Source organism: Myxine glutinosa, chromosome 13, assembly GCF_964187855.1.
Source record: "Myxine glutinosa chromosome 13, kmMyxGlut1.1, whole genome shotgun sequence".
In the NCBI taxonomy this organism is placed as follows: Eukaryota; Metazoa; Chordata; class Myxini; order Myxiniformes; family Myxinidae; genus Myxine; species Myxine glutinosa.
The window spans coordinates 58,973,728-58,986,474 of record NC_136273.1 but is presented as its reverse complement, the minus strand read 5'-3'; the positions used below and the strand labels follow the sequence as shown (position 1 = coordinate 58,986,474).

The window sequence follows — 12,747 nt, the reverse complement described above, 5'->3', positions numbered from 1 at the left end:
CCACCAAAATTCTGACCCTGTGTGGCTGTAGTGGGAAGTGCAACTCAAAGCTTTGCTCCTGGAAAGCAGCAGAAGTTATGTGTGTGATCTACTGCCATAAGAAGGTTGTTGAGCCCATCTGTGTGAATAAATAAACAAATGCCAAGTTCCCACCTTAGCTCTCTCGTCTGGGCATCTGACTCATATACCATTCATTTTTCGTCATAATTATAAGGAATATGGCTTATATGCAGGTATTATATGGCACTGTAATGTCACTATTTTTTTATTTTTTTTCAGATTGTGTGCTCTAAAGAATGATTAAAATGTTCCAATTCATAAGTGAACAATGTGTATGCCTACGATATTGTGAGCCAAATAAAATAATCAAGATTTGAAAAAACGACATGGCCTGCACTTATTCCCACAGTCAGTTAAGTTGCAAAACATCAGTAATTGTATCACTCATCAAACTTTGATAGTTTGCGTCTCGATGTCTGTGAAACTGCGACTTTGGTCGTTTTTTTATTTCTGACCTTGACCTTAGCATGTGACCTTGGCCTTCAATCATGAAAATGATGTCACAAATGGATTCCGCACACCCAAAACCCCATAAAACAAGGTATTACACATACTTCTATGGTGAGTGGTTCAAAATTTATATTTTCAATATGGCTACTGGCGGCCATCTAGGATTATCACCCCTAGCGGCCATTCGGAGCCGGTTCCGAAGAAGCACCTGTGTGATTTTTAAAGGTAAATGGTCCAATAACTCAAATCAAGTTTCAAAATCTCTTGCGGATGAGTTGTATACAGGGTTATGAGCAGGGCCTGGACTAATGCCAAATACATAACTAACATCCTCAAGCACGGCATTTCTGGGGCACCTTCGGCGCCCGGCAATACCGCCATGCAGCGCATAAAGACGGTATTGGGAGGGAAAGGTGTAGAATAATTGATTGATTAATTGTGAAATTAAAATAAACATATAATAATCGTAAAATAATTAATTTCTTAATCAATTGGCTGATAGCATACCTAAACCACCAGAGTTTCATCCGAATCTAACTTTTTGAAAACGAATTAAATAATTAATCAAAAATTAAATAATTAATCGATTAATTGACGAATCAATAAATGATTAATTGATTAATCAATAAATCCATATCCTTTATAGCCACATCACTTGGTCACTATCGTGTCCAAATATCAGCTTCCTAGCTCAAATGGTGCCCGAGATAATGCCCAGAAGAGAAACGAAATAAATAAGTACTTAATTAATCGATAATAATTTAGTAACTAATCAATTAATTGATTAATCAAAAAAACAAAAATACTGTTTTTGCCAAAGCACTTGCTCACTATTGTGCTGAAATTTCAGCTCCCGAGCTCAAAGGATGGCTGAGATATCGCCCGGACAAACAAACAAGAAATCGGAGTGAAAACCGAGTACTCCCTTTCAGCGTGCGTCATTGGCAGGCCCCCTTCGGTGCCCGGCAATGACGTCATGCAGAGCCTGGAGATGGCATAGGAAAGGAGCGAGATATGGCATAGGAAAGGAGCGGTGTACAAACATGCAGACACGTGCGCACGTATGCCGCACTTGCGCAGCCGAATGCTTAACCCGGATTTTCGCTTCGCGAGCGCAGGGTAATTAATGCACGGAGAACTACAAAAGCTGTACACCAATATTAAAAGACAATTAGTCAGTAAAATACCTGGAAGATCAGTGGTTCAGGGTTGACCGCGAGTGTAACGAGTAGCGACACTCTTTCAGAGGGCCGCAAATGGCGAAGAAGAAAACTCCCAGAGTCCCGCACCTCCCCAAAGCGACGGACAATGCGATCGAGAAGCCTCTGAGAAGGGCAGTGGACAGGCTCTGACCATCCTTCAACGTGTTCAGGCATGAGCAGACGGGGCTGAGGTGGCTCTGAGTGGGAAAGTGACAAATATATTTAATTATTAATAATACTCAGATACATGTGATGTTGATAAAACCTGTTCAAGCAAACAAACCTGCATGTCTGTCCATCTCTCTGTATACCATGCTCGATACATAGCTTTGGTTCTAATGAAGCAATTTATTGAAAGCTAGCATTACCACCCTGGCCGGGTCGTTATGCCAACGCTATTCCACTGAGAGAGCAGGAATTTGTAACTTGTTTCATGATGCATGCAATAGCTCGCTTACTCTTCATGAAAGACAGTGGATTAAGGTATCTTTAACATCCACCAACTGATCCCAGCAGACAAAACACTCAGCTAACGTCCTTCCGAGAGAAGGCGCAATCACTGATCCCTCGCCCTGCCTGTAACACACCAGGAAGACACTTTGTCGATTCATGTTCAATCCAATAGGCCTACCAAAACACGTGGCCAATGACGTCATCAATTTAATTCTCCCATACAATTTTTGTGTAGAGGATGCTCAAGAAATTTGAAACTGATCGGATCAAGCGTTCTACTTGTCTAATTATGTAGTCATAATGAAGGCACTGATGACATCATGAATATATGTTGTTCCCCGTGGAGAGTTCTTTACAATGAGCCATGTCTCTTTTTTCTACGCAGCACTTTCAGAGATAGACTATAGAGGTGCAAAGTTTTTCGGTTTTTCCAAAATGGCATACATACCACGTGACCTATGACGTCATAATTATCATTTTTAAAAATTATACAGGAGGCACACCTATGATGAAATTTTCCTGTCAATCGGATCAATGGTTGCAGAGAAAAGCACTTATTCTGTGCAGACAGACAGACAAACAAACAGACCCAAATGCAATACCCTCTCCTCTGGTGAGGGTAATAACAAAAACAATGATAACATTGTCACAAAGTATGCATTAATTACTAATAATAATATTAACAACAATAATTATATTTGTATAATTTGGCAATAATAATAATAATAATAATAATAATAACTAGAACTGCCACTTTAAAACTGCTGGCAGTGATGACCGGTTTACTCGCACCCACTTTTGATGCAACCCCACTGTTGATACAACCCCACTTTTCATACAACCCCACTTGTGATACAACCCCACTTTCATTGGACATGCTTTGACACAACCCCCTTGGATACAACCCCGACACACACACACACACACACACACACACACACACACACACACACACACACCCCCTACCCCCTCCCACACACACACCCACACCCCTCCCCCCACACGCACACCCCTCCAAACACACCCACACACCCACACCCCTCCCCCCACACGCACACCCCTCCAAACACACACACACATCCCCCCTACACACACACGCACACACACATACCCCCCCTAACCCCACCCACACCCCTCCCCCCAAACACACACACACACAACCAACCCCCCCCCCCCCCCCCCCCCCCACACACACACACAACCAACCCCACACACACACACACACACACACACACACACACACACACACACACACACACACACACACACACACACACACACACACACACACACACACACACACACACACACACACACACACACACACACACATCCCCCCTACACACACACATGCTTATTTTTCAAGATAGGCAGGTTGCAAGGTCAGACATATATATGGTGGCGGCCATCTTGGATTTTGACGTGGCGACCCAATTTTCGATAGCGTTCTTCCTTGTGCCTAGATACACCCACACACCAAATTAGAAGTTGCTACTTCGCTTATTTTTCAAGATATGCAGGTTGCAAGGTCAGACATATATATGGTGGCGGCCATCTTGGATTTTGACGTGGCGACCCAATTTTCGATAGCGTTCTTCCTTGTGCCTAGATACACCCACACACGAAATTAGAAGTTGCTACTTCGCTTATTTTTCAAGATATGCAGGTTGCAAGGTCAGACATATATATGGTGGCGGCCATCTTGGATTTTGCCGTGGCGACCCAATTTTCAATAGCTGGCGCATGCGCAGATGGGTTGCACTGCGATGTCACTGAAAAGCGGCTGAGAAAACCGCGCATGCGCAGATCGCGGACATGATTCATTTCGATTTCCATCTTTATTTAATTTCCGAAAAGACGTCTGCATTCGAAAATCGCGTGATGACGTCACGACGTAAATGCATTTCTTCATATAACTTCAGATCGGCTGGATGGATTTTGACGAAATAAACGGCATCGTGTAGGGCATTTAATTGCGCAAATTTCAAGACCAATTACGACCACGACAGCCGTTTCCTTCTCGCACAGCACCAAACATTCTAATGCGTCAATCCCGTCAACCCTGCGCATGCGCAGGTGGTGCGCCGAAGCACAAACGCTGAAAAAATCGCGCATGCGCAAATGGTAGCGCTGAACTGGAAGGTCACATGTGCACACTTACGTAATATGTGGATGGATGTTTGCGTATGCGCAAATGGGCCACTGTATGTTCGTGTATTACGTACGCGCTGTGATGGGCGGGGCGTATGGTGTTCATGAAATGGTCAAATGCGGAAGTGCTGGAAGCAGTTGCGATGGTGTCGCACGATCTCTTCTCGCGGTCCACAAGATTATCACAGAGAGGTGCAGCTTCCAGCGTTTCTAGATCTGATCCAGGCCTATCCAACGAGACCAGTCGCAGCATTCTAGGCCCAATGCTTGTCTCAGACGGACCCGACAACGGACGTGTTTGTTTTAACTCGAGCCGATTCGATCAGAGACGTGCTGGCGAACATAACCAGTCATATATTTTGAACGCGTGGCTCGATTTTTACAAAATAAACTTTTTCTTGCAGGGCTTAACCGTGCGCGTCCTGGAAGTGAATCTTCTTCTTCAGTCCTCATTACTTTCAGTGAAATACGATCGAGTTAAAAATAGTCAGAATTTGAGCAAATCTGTTTCATTCGTTTGTTAATATGCCTCAGCTATTGACAAATCTGCAATTATAATTTTTTTTGAAGTTCAAATGACCGCGGGAGATCGCGTTATCGTGAGCACGTTCTGGAAAGACAAAATGGTGTGCTTCTTCTTCTTTCAACAATAAAGACATAGCTTCGCGACCGTACATCCAATCATCTTGGAATTTTGCACACTTGTTACTCTTCATGACTTCTACTACAGTATGAAGTTTCACGTCGATCAATAAAGCGATTCAAGAGATATCCATTTTTTTAAAAATATTTTCGTTTAATTAACGATATCTGCCAAACCACGTGACCTATCGCAAATTCTAAAATGACATTTTAGTAGACTAACATGCTGAACAGATCTGTGAATTTTCTCCTCGATTGGATCAAAAATGAGGGGGGAGGTTTGTTTTAAAGGTTCATACTTAAAAACGTCATAACTCTGAAACCATGTGTCGGATGATGTCGTGCTCGCTGACTTTTTTGTTCGTCATGAGTATGCGATGCCGCTTGCAAAGGTTGGCCTCGATCTGTTCAGCCGTTGCAGAGAAAAAGGGATTTTCGTGTTTTCACGAAAAACAAGATGGCGGCCGAACCACGTGACCTGCGACGTCATATTTACCATTAAAATATTCTACAGACCGAGTCCCTCCTACGGTGAAAATTTTATCTTAATTGGCCCTATTATTGCAGAGAAAATGTTTTTTAAAGGACATTAAAACTGAAAATGGCAATAACACTGGGAGATGTGGCCTGGGCACACAAAATGGTGTGTTTCTTCTTCTTTCAACAATAAAGACTTTAGCTTCGCGACCGTACATCCAATCATCTTGAAATTTTGCACACTTGTTACTCTTCATGACTTCTACTACAGTATGAAGTTTCACGTCGATCAATAAAGCGATTCAAGAGATATCCATAAATAAATAAAAATTCGTTTAATTAACGATATCTGCCAAACCACGTGACCTATCGCAAATTCTAAAATGACATTTTAGTAGACTGACATGCTGAACAGATCTGTGAATTTTCTCCTCGATTGGATCAAAAATGAGGGAGGTTTGTTTTAAAGGTTCATACTTAAAAACGTCATAACTCTGAAACCATGTGTCGGATGATGTCGTGCTCGCTGACTTTTTTGTTCGTCATGGGTATGCGATTCTGCTTGCAAAGTTTGGCCTCGATCTGTTCAGCCGTTGCAGAGAAAAAGGGATTTTCGTGTTTTCACGAAAAACAAGATGGCGGCCGAACCACGTGACCTGCGACGTCATAATTACCATTAAAATATTCTACAGACCGAGTCCCTCCTATGGTGAAAACTTTATCTCAATCGGCCCTATTATTGCAGAGAAAATGTTTTTTAAAGGAAATTAAAACTGAAAATGGCAATCGCACTGATGTCGGATGATGTCGTGGCCTGGGAGGACAAAATGGTGTGTTTCTTCTTCTTTCAACAATAAAGACTTTAGCTTCGCGACCGTACATCCAATCATCTTGAAATTTTGCACACTTGTTCCACCCGATGAGAGCTACATTGCATTAAAAATGCAAGTCGATCCATGCAGCGGTTCAAGAGTTACAAGCTTTTTAAAATTTAACTTCCATTATTTATTGCGGCCAAACCATGTGACTTATCAAAACGTCTCAAGTAACGATGAAACATCCCCCCATGTGGAACATTTGTGTAAAGTTTCCACTCGATATCTCCACAAATTATGGAGGTGATTCCATTTCTAGTTTGAAATTTGAAAACGTCATAACTCTGAAACCACGTGTCGGATGACGTCGTGCTCGCTGACGTTTTTATTTGTCATGGGTATGCGAATACGCATGCCAAGTTTGGGCTCGATCCGTTCAGCCATTGGAGAAAAAGGGTTTTTTGTGTTTTTTCATGGAAAACAAGATGGCGGCCGAACCATGTGACGTATGACTTCGAAAATTTTTGCATTCTGAGTTTTTTTTAACTAAGCATCTGGGGAAAAAAAATCTCATTTTCGGGGGAGAAAAACTGTGTTTGACGAATTCTAACCTCTTAACGTTAGCATTTTTGATATACTCAATACACATGTTTTTTGTTCCCATTGCAGAGTTCTTTAGAATGAGCCATTCCTCAAATTTTTCCATTGAGCCGTTTCGGAGATACAGAGGGGCAAAGTTGAAGGTGTTTTACAAGATGGCGCCCATACCACGTGACCTATGACGTCATCATTAGCATTAAAAAATTCTACGAGCCTAGCCGATCATTTGATGAAAATTTCCTGTCAATCCGACCAGCGGTTGCTGAGAAACTTAATTATGAAGTTTTCGGAGGTGCAAAATAGGGTGGAAGAATAATAATAATAAGAAGAAGAGGAAGAAAAACTCTAGCAGTAATAATAGGTTACTCTCCATTTATGGAGAGTAAACCTAATAATAATAATAATAATATTGTCGTGCGACTCCGGTTAACACCAAAGACCGCGGATAGGCTTAAACGGATTTAATGGAGGCGACGACCAAACACGGATTGTGCTATAACAAGTGCAGGAGGAAGAAGGAAAATGAAAGGCTGCGGCAAAAGCTTACCTGGATCGCGCCGACGGCAGCTTCGATCCTGCAAGGAAAATTAATTAAACCGGGCACAGGTGTAACAGGGAATGGAAAATAATACAAGGGTTTATTAAGGTAAAAAGGCAAGGACAGGAAAAGCACGCGCCGGTAATAAAATGTCCTAAATCGGGATCCCGCACACCAGACTCAACGACAGACACAGGAATGGATTAAAGGAAAATAATGGTCTCGTCGTGTAAAATGTAATGGGGATTGGCCTTATCTGTCCCTCGTGTTGTCTTGTCCGCCGTCCAACACGGCTCCGTTCGGCCCCGATGCACCCACGAGGTCCCTCGCTCCAACATCACAGCACCGAGCACCGCTCCAAGCACCCCGAGGTCGATCTTCACACATGATCGATAAGCCAACTCTCAAGCCAACTCAACCAGGGCCAAGACTCTCTCCACTCAAGATCGCACCGGGGCTGCCAGGGCCAGGAATCTCAAGAGCACAAACCGCAAGAGACGCAAGAGCCACAAGAGCAAGAGAGAAAATGTCCTTCGGCACGCCCTTAAATAACCTTCCCGCAGTGGTGACGTCAGCCCTGGCGCGCCACCCAATCAGTGCCCTCCACCGACTCGCCGGCTGGAGGTCCGTGCCTACCGCGCTACCCCTTCACTCGTTCCCTGTTCCGTGGTCATAGCGCGTGGCACTCGACGTAGCTAGGCCTGCCTGAGGTGTAATTGGTGGCGGCCATCATCGGCGGTGCCCCGGCCTGGTTTCCTTGCCTGTTCGTCTTTCAAAGTCACGTCAGAGAAGGGAATTATTTAGTGTTGCACTCGGGACCTAACTACATGTCTATGTTGGTGTGCATTGCCATAAGGGACAAAGGTTTAGCTACCAGGTGTGACACACAGGGGCGCTACTCTTTAATCCCGACACTACTTATCACTCGAACATCCTGGTATGCTCACAGGTATACTCTTAACCGACAAAACGCCTACACATGAAAATTACAGGTCAGATTCCTTACCGCGACAGACGAATACCTACCTACACAGATCTACCTGGCTCTACATATCGCTACCCCACCGACATAACAATATAATCCCTCTCTTCCCTCCCCCTTCTTCCCCCTTCTTCCCCCTGCCCTGGCCCAAGCACATCTGTGTTTAGTGAAAGGCAAGCTAATGCTCAAGCACTACAGTAAGCAGGTATGCTACAAGGCTGTGAAGACCAATGAAAATTTGTTGCAATGGACCAACGGGCCCACTTGTCAAAACTAAAACAAAATGGTGATATAGAAAAGGAGCAATCAAGGAAAATAATTTGAAGAGAAAATAAAGTTTGCAGTAACAAAATGCACCTAAACATGTAATTGCACACCTTGTGGTAATACTTAAGAGTGGTACTTGCTCAGAAATAAAAGCTAAAATAAAGTTTTTTTTAAATGGCATGCAATGAAAGAATGCTCTCGAAGTGTAAGCATGGAATTGTAAGCAGATTTCGAAAAATAATTAAATAACAACAAGTCATCATTAATACCACTGAGGCGGTTGAATTCCGAGTGGAAGACGGCGAAACTGATGTTGCACGTCTTTTTCCCAGTCACCCTCAGACAAAGATCTTGGTCCAGAGTGACCATTTCGCTTACTGCTGCCAGCCTTTTGAGGACGACCTTCCTCGGTCCCTCTCTATTTCCAGCGAGCGTTCCGATCTCCCCGTCCGCCCCGAAGAACCTGAGGCGGAAAGGATGGTCGGCCATAACTTGACCGGCAGCAAACCTCCGGCACAAACTTGTACCGACGCAGGCCGGACAGAGATCCAAGCTGACCACGTTGGTGTCAGCAAGGGGGTTTCTGCGCAGGGATGACACCAAGGTGTGTCCGTGGATTGCAACAAGAACGAGTGAAATAACGATGAATGCCAGCTTGGCACAGCGGGCTATATGACACAAACGTGCTGATGGGGTCACACGGGTCAAGGTGTACGTACCGACCATTGTGCTGTGGCTTTTGGAGTTACTCCATGGTTATTAATCTATACCAACTTCCTTCCTCTCTCTCTTCACTCACCTTGCCTCTAACTCTCACAAACCCACATTCATGTATACATCAGCAAACACCAAACTGTCCTTTCTCTTCGACTCCCCTCATCCTCTTCTCACTTGCTGCACAAATTCATCTTTCCCTCTGTTACGGTTTTCCTCCACAACGTACTTCAGCATTTTCACCCAGAATCTGTCAACAACAAGACAAAAACAGATAAACATTTTGAATTGCCAATAACATGGTGGAGAGAAGATCAATTCACAAGACCGAACCAGATTCTTACATTCCTGATCAGAGACACGCATCTCCCCACAAATGATCCCACCACCCAATGTAAAAACCCCTTGTATGTTTAACCCCAAAAACCCAAAATCCCCTTATATGTTAGCACAGATATTTGTACGTAATTTGTTCAGGGTACCGGTGTTAACTCACCTTCTCTTCATGAAGGACACCATGGGATCTTTATTGTCTTACAACTAATGCCGGCAGATGGGACCCCCCAGTTTAACGTCTATCTGAGGGACTGCACATACATTGATGAATCACCCTGCCAGTGAAACACCAGAATGGCAGTTTATAAGGATTCAAACCCATGGTAGACATCTTAGAAGTGAGTGTGAATACCTCTAGGCCATCCTGGCAGCCCAGGACTCGGTGTAAAAGGTAGCCAGTAGATCATGATTACCCAGTAGGTGTACACATGAACGAATGGAAGGTTTGAAAACGAGACACCTCATGATCAATGGAGGAATCTACTGGATTGGGAAATGAAGTGAATCAAAAAGGGGAAAGAGGACATCATTTCAAATCTCCAAGGAAGAGGTGCCACAGATAGAGAAGAAGCGTGCGTTCAACATATGTGGAGTGTCATCAGAAAAGGCTCAATCACCAGATTCATTGGTGTTTGTTATCTTGCGGAGCGACATTTGTGCACAGGTGGCGTACAAAATGGTTCTCATCCCGCAATAAGCTTGTTCGAGAGCAACAGCTGCGCTTCATTTCATGTTCCGTGTTGTCATTTTAAACGATTTCATCGTTTATTGCAAGTCAAAGCTCCCTCATGAGTTTTACCGCTTACGCCGATTTAATCCCACATCGCCAGCTCATATTGTACCAGAAATGCAAGGAGGAACTGACAGAGAAAGCAATGAAAAAACAAAACTCAAACGGATAAAATGCTTAAACAAGCGAAAGATTAAAAAGACAAGGGATTTATGTATAAACTAATCATTAAAAAAAACATTTCAAATATATAAGTAGAATCTGACGCGAAGGTGTCAATGGATATGCCTCTACCCACATTAGATGTCAACTGTCATGTTTGACCTCAATGAAAGGTCACATTAAAAATGAATTGTCAAGGGTGAGATTGAGGGGGAGAGAGAGAAAGAGGAAGAAGAGGAAGAGGCAGGGGAGGAAGAAGAGGAGGAAGAGAGAAAACAGGTGCTTCTAACACGAATTATGGTCTGCAAAATGATTTACAAATTCGAGTTTCGGCAAATGACCTTTGACCTGTTAATCTAAAATTGAATCAGTTAGTCTTTGAATGCCACTTCATACTGGTTGTCAAGTACGATTGAAAACTCTTGTGGTTCACAAGTTATTGCAGCAACACAGATTTTCAATTAAAGGGCACTTGACCTCGGACCTCTGACCTTTTGAACCCAAAATGAAATCGCACCATCTTCGTATTTATGAAGAATCAAATCTTTGTGTCATAATACGCAATTGATATCAAGTTTGGTAACAATCCCTTCGGTGGTTCACAAGTTATCGCGGTTTCAAAATAATCACGCACAGATGGACGGACATCCAAAAAAACATAATGCCTCCGGGCCTTCGGCATAAAAATGTAAAAGTATGTCGGGATGGTCACAATAAATTATGTGGAACAATCACTGCATCCTTTCTATTCAATAATGGTTGTTCCCTGTCCATCCCTGCATCAATCAATCAATCTATCTATATAATAATACCGGAAGGACTCGACTTTGTTATCCCTTTTACGCCGCACCCAGGGACCCGATGCCCACGGCACTAATGGATTTACCATCTACGAACCGCGCTCTTTGTTTATACAGCCACACTCGAAAAATCTGAATTAGTCGACATTGGGGCCCAAAAGCATCCGATTAACGGCCGATACGACGCCATCTTACGACGCCATCGTATTGGCGTCTGCTGGGCGAAGGCGAAGCGAGCCGTCCGCTGATTTGACAGTCGAGTGGTGTGAACATGGGTGGTGTGAACCAAATGGTCTTTTTATTCCCTTGAACATTTTAAATTAGGATATATAAGGAAACGTCTTTATCGTCATTTTAATAAAGTTAAATGGAGTGACGTTTTGGAAACGTTTTTTGAAGTTTGAAGTTTTTTCGAATCGAAGTGAAGAAGTTTTTGAAGTTTTGATTTTGGAAACGTTAAATGGAGAAACAGTTTCACAGGAAGAGAATGCGATGCGATGAAGAAGAATCCATATTTATTTTATTTTTTTGAACCACAAAAGATTGAAGCTCCACGAAGTCAAGAATGTGAAACTACGTGAATGTAATAAAATAAAAATATACATAAACGACAGAGTTCTATGGAATTTTAAATCGATTCATTTTCACATGAAGAAAATGAGGCGCAGATGAAGAAGATGACTGCATCACCGGAATTCACCTCAGGTTTTTGGCGTATCTTTCAAGTTGTCGTGATTTTGTGAAAATCCTGAATATTCCTTTGGTTTTGTCGACACGTTTTGTTGAGAAGACGATCAACAAAACATTTTCCTTTTTGATTGACAGGTTACAAATGTGTTCTTGAATAGCCGAAATGTCGCGTTTTTTAATTCAAGTTGAATAGGTATTGAGGCCTTTATTAATTAATCGATATAATAATACCGTAAGGACTCGACGTTGTTATCCCTTTTACGCCGCACCCAGTGACCCGATGCCCACGGCACTAATTGATTTACCATCTACGAACCGCGCTCTTTGTTTATCACGTACAGCCAGACTCGAAAAATCTGAATTAGTCGACTTTGGGGCCCAAAAGCATCCGATTAACGGCCGATACGACGCCATCTTTCGACGCCATCGTATTGGCGTCTGCTGGGCGAAGGCGATGCGAGCCGTCCGCTGATTGGACAGTCGAGTGGTGTCATTAAATAATGGGCCGTGCTTACTGCTTACTGATATTGATCTGAAACTTGCAAATGGGCATGTATTGCAAAGCAATTTTCCTTCTTATATTGTCCAAGTCTAAAATACACACACACACACACACATAAATCAGCTGATCGTCAAATCTGCATTCCCTACAACCAGTGATTACAGGTTTAAAAAATG

The 12,747-nt window shown here is 43.1% G+C and overlaps 1 protein-coding gene across 9 annotated transcripts in view; it reads right to left on the bottom strand.

Moving 5' to 3' along the window:
- The window catches only part of DIPK2A (divergent protein kinase domain 2A), a 43,298-nt gene that overhangs the window by 25,090 nt on the left and 5,461 nt on the right, over positions 1-12,747 (bottom strand). For 4 of the 9 annotated variants that reach the window (XM_068101049.2, XM_068101044.2, XM_068101047.2 and 1 more), the window contains exons 2-3: positions 8,907-9,601; positions 1,698-1,909 (exon numbers count right to left, since the gene is read on the bottom strand). In XM_068101049.2, the coding sequence (XP_067957150.2) occupies positions 1,698-1,909; positions 8,907-9,363 (669 nt within the window). In that variant the 5' untranslated portion in view covers positions 9,364-9,601. Of the gene's footprint in view, positions 1-1,697; positions 1,910-2,170; positions 2,289-7,397; positions 7,417-8,906; positions 9,602-10,039; positions 10,171-12,747 lie in introns of those variants that run through there. The other 5 variants (XM_068101042.2, XM_068101045.2, XM_068101043.2 and 2 more) reach the window with 4 other exon arrangements.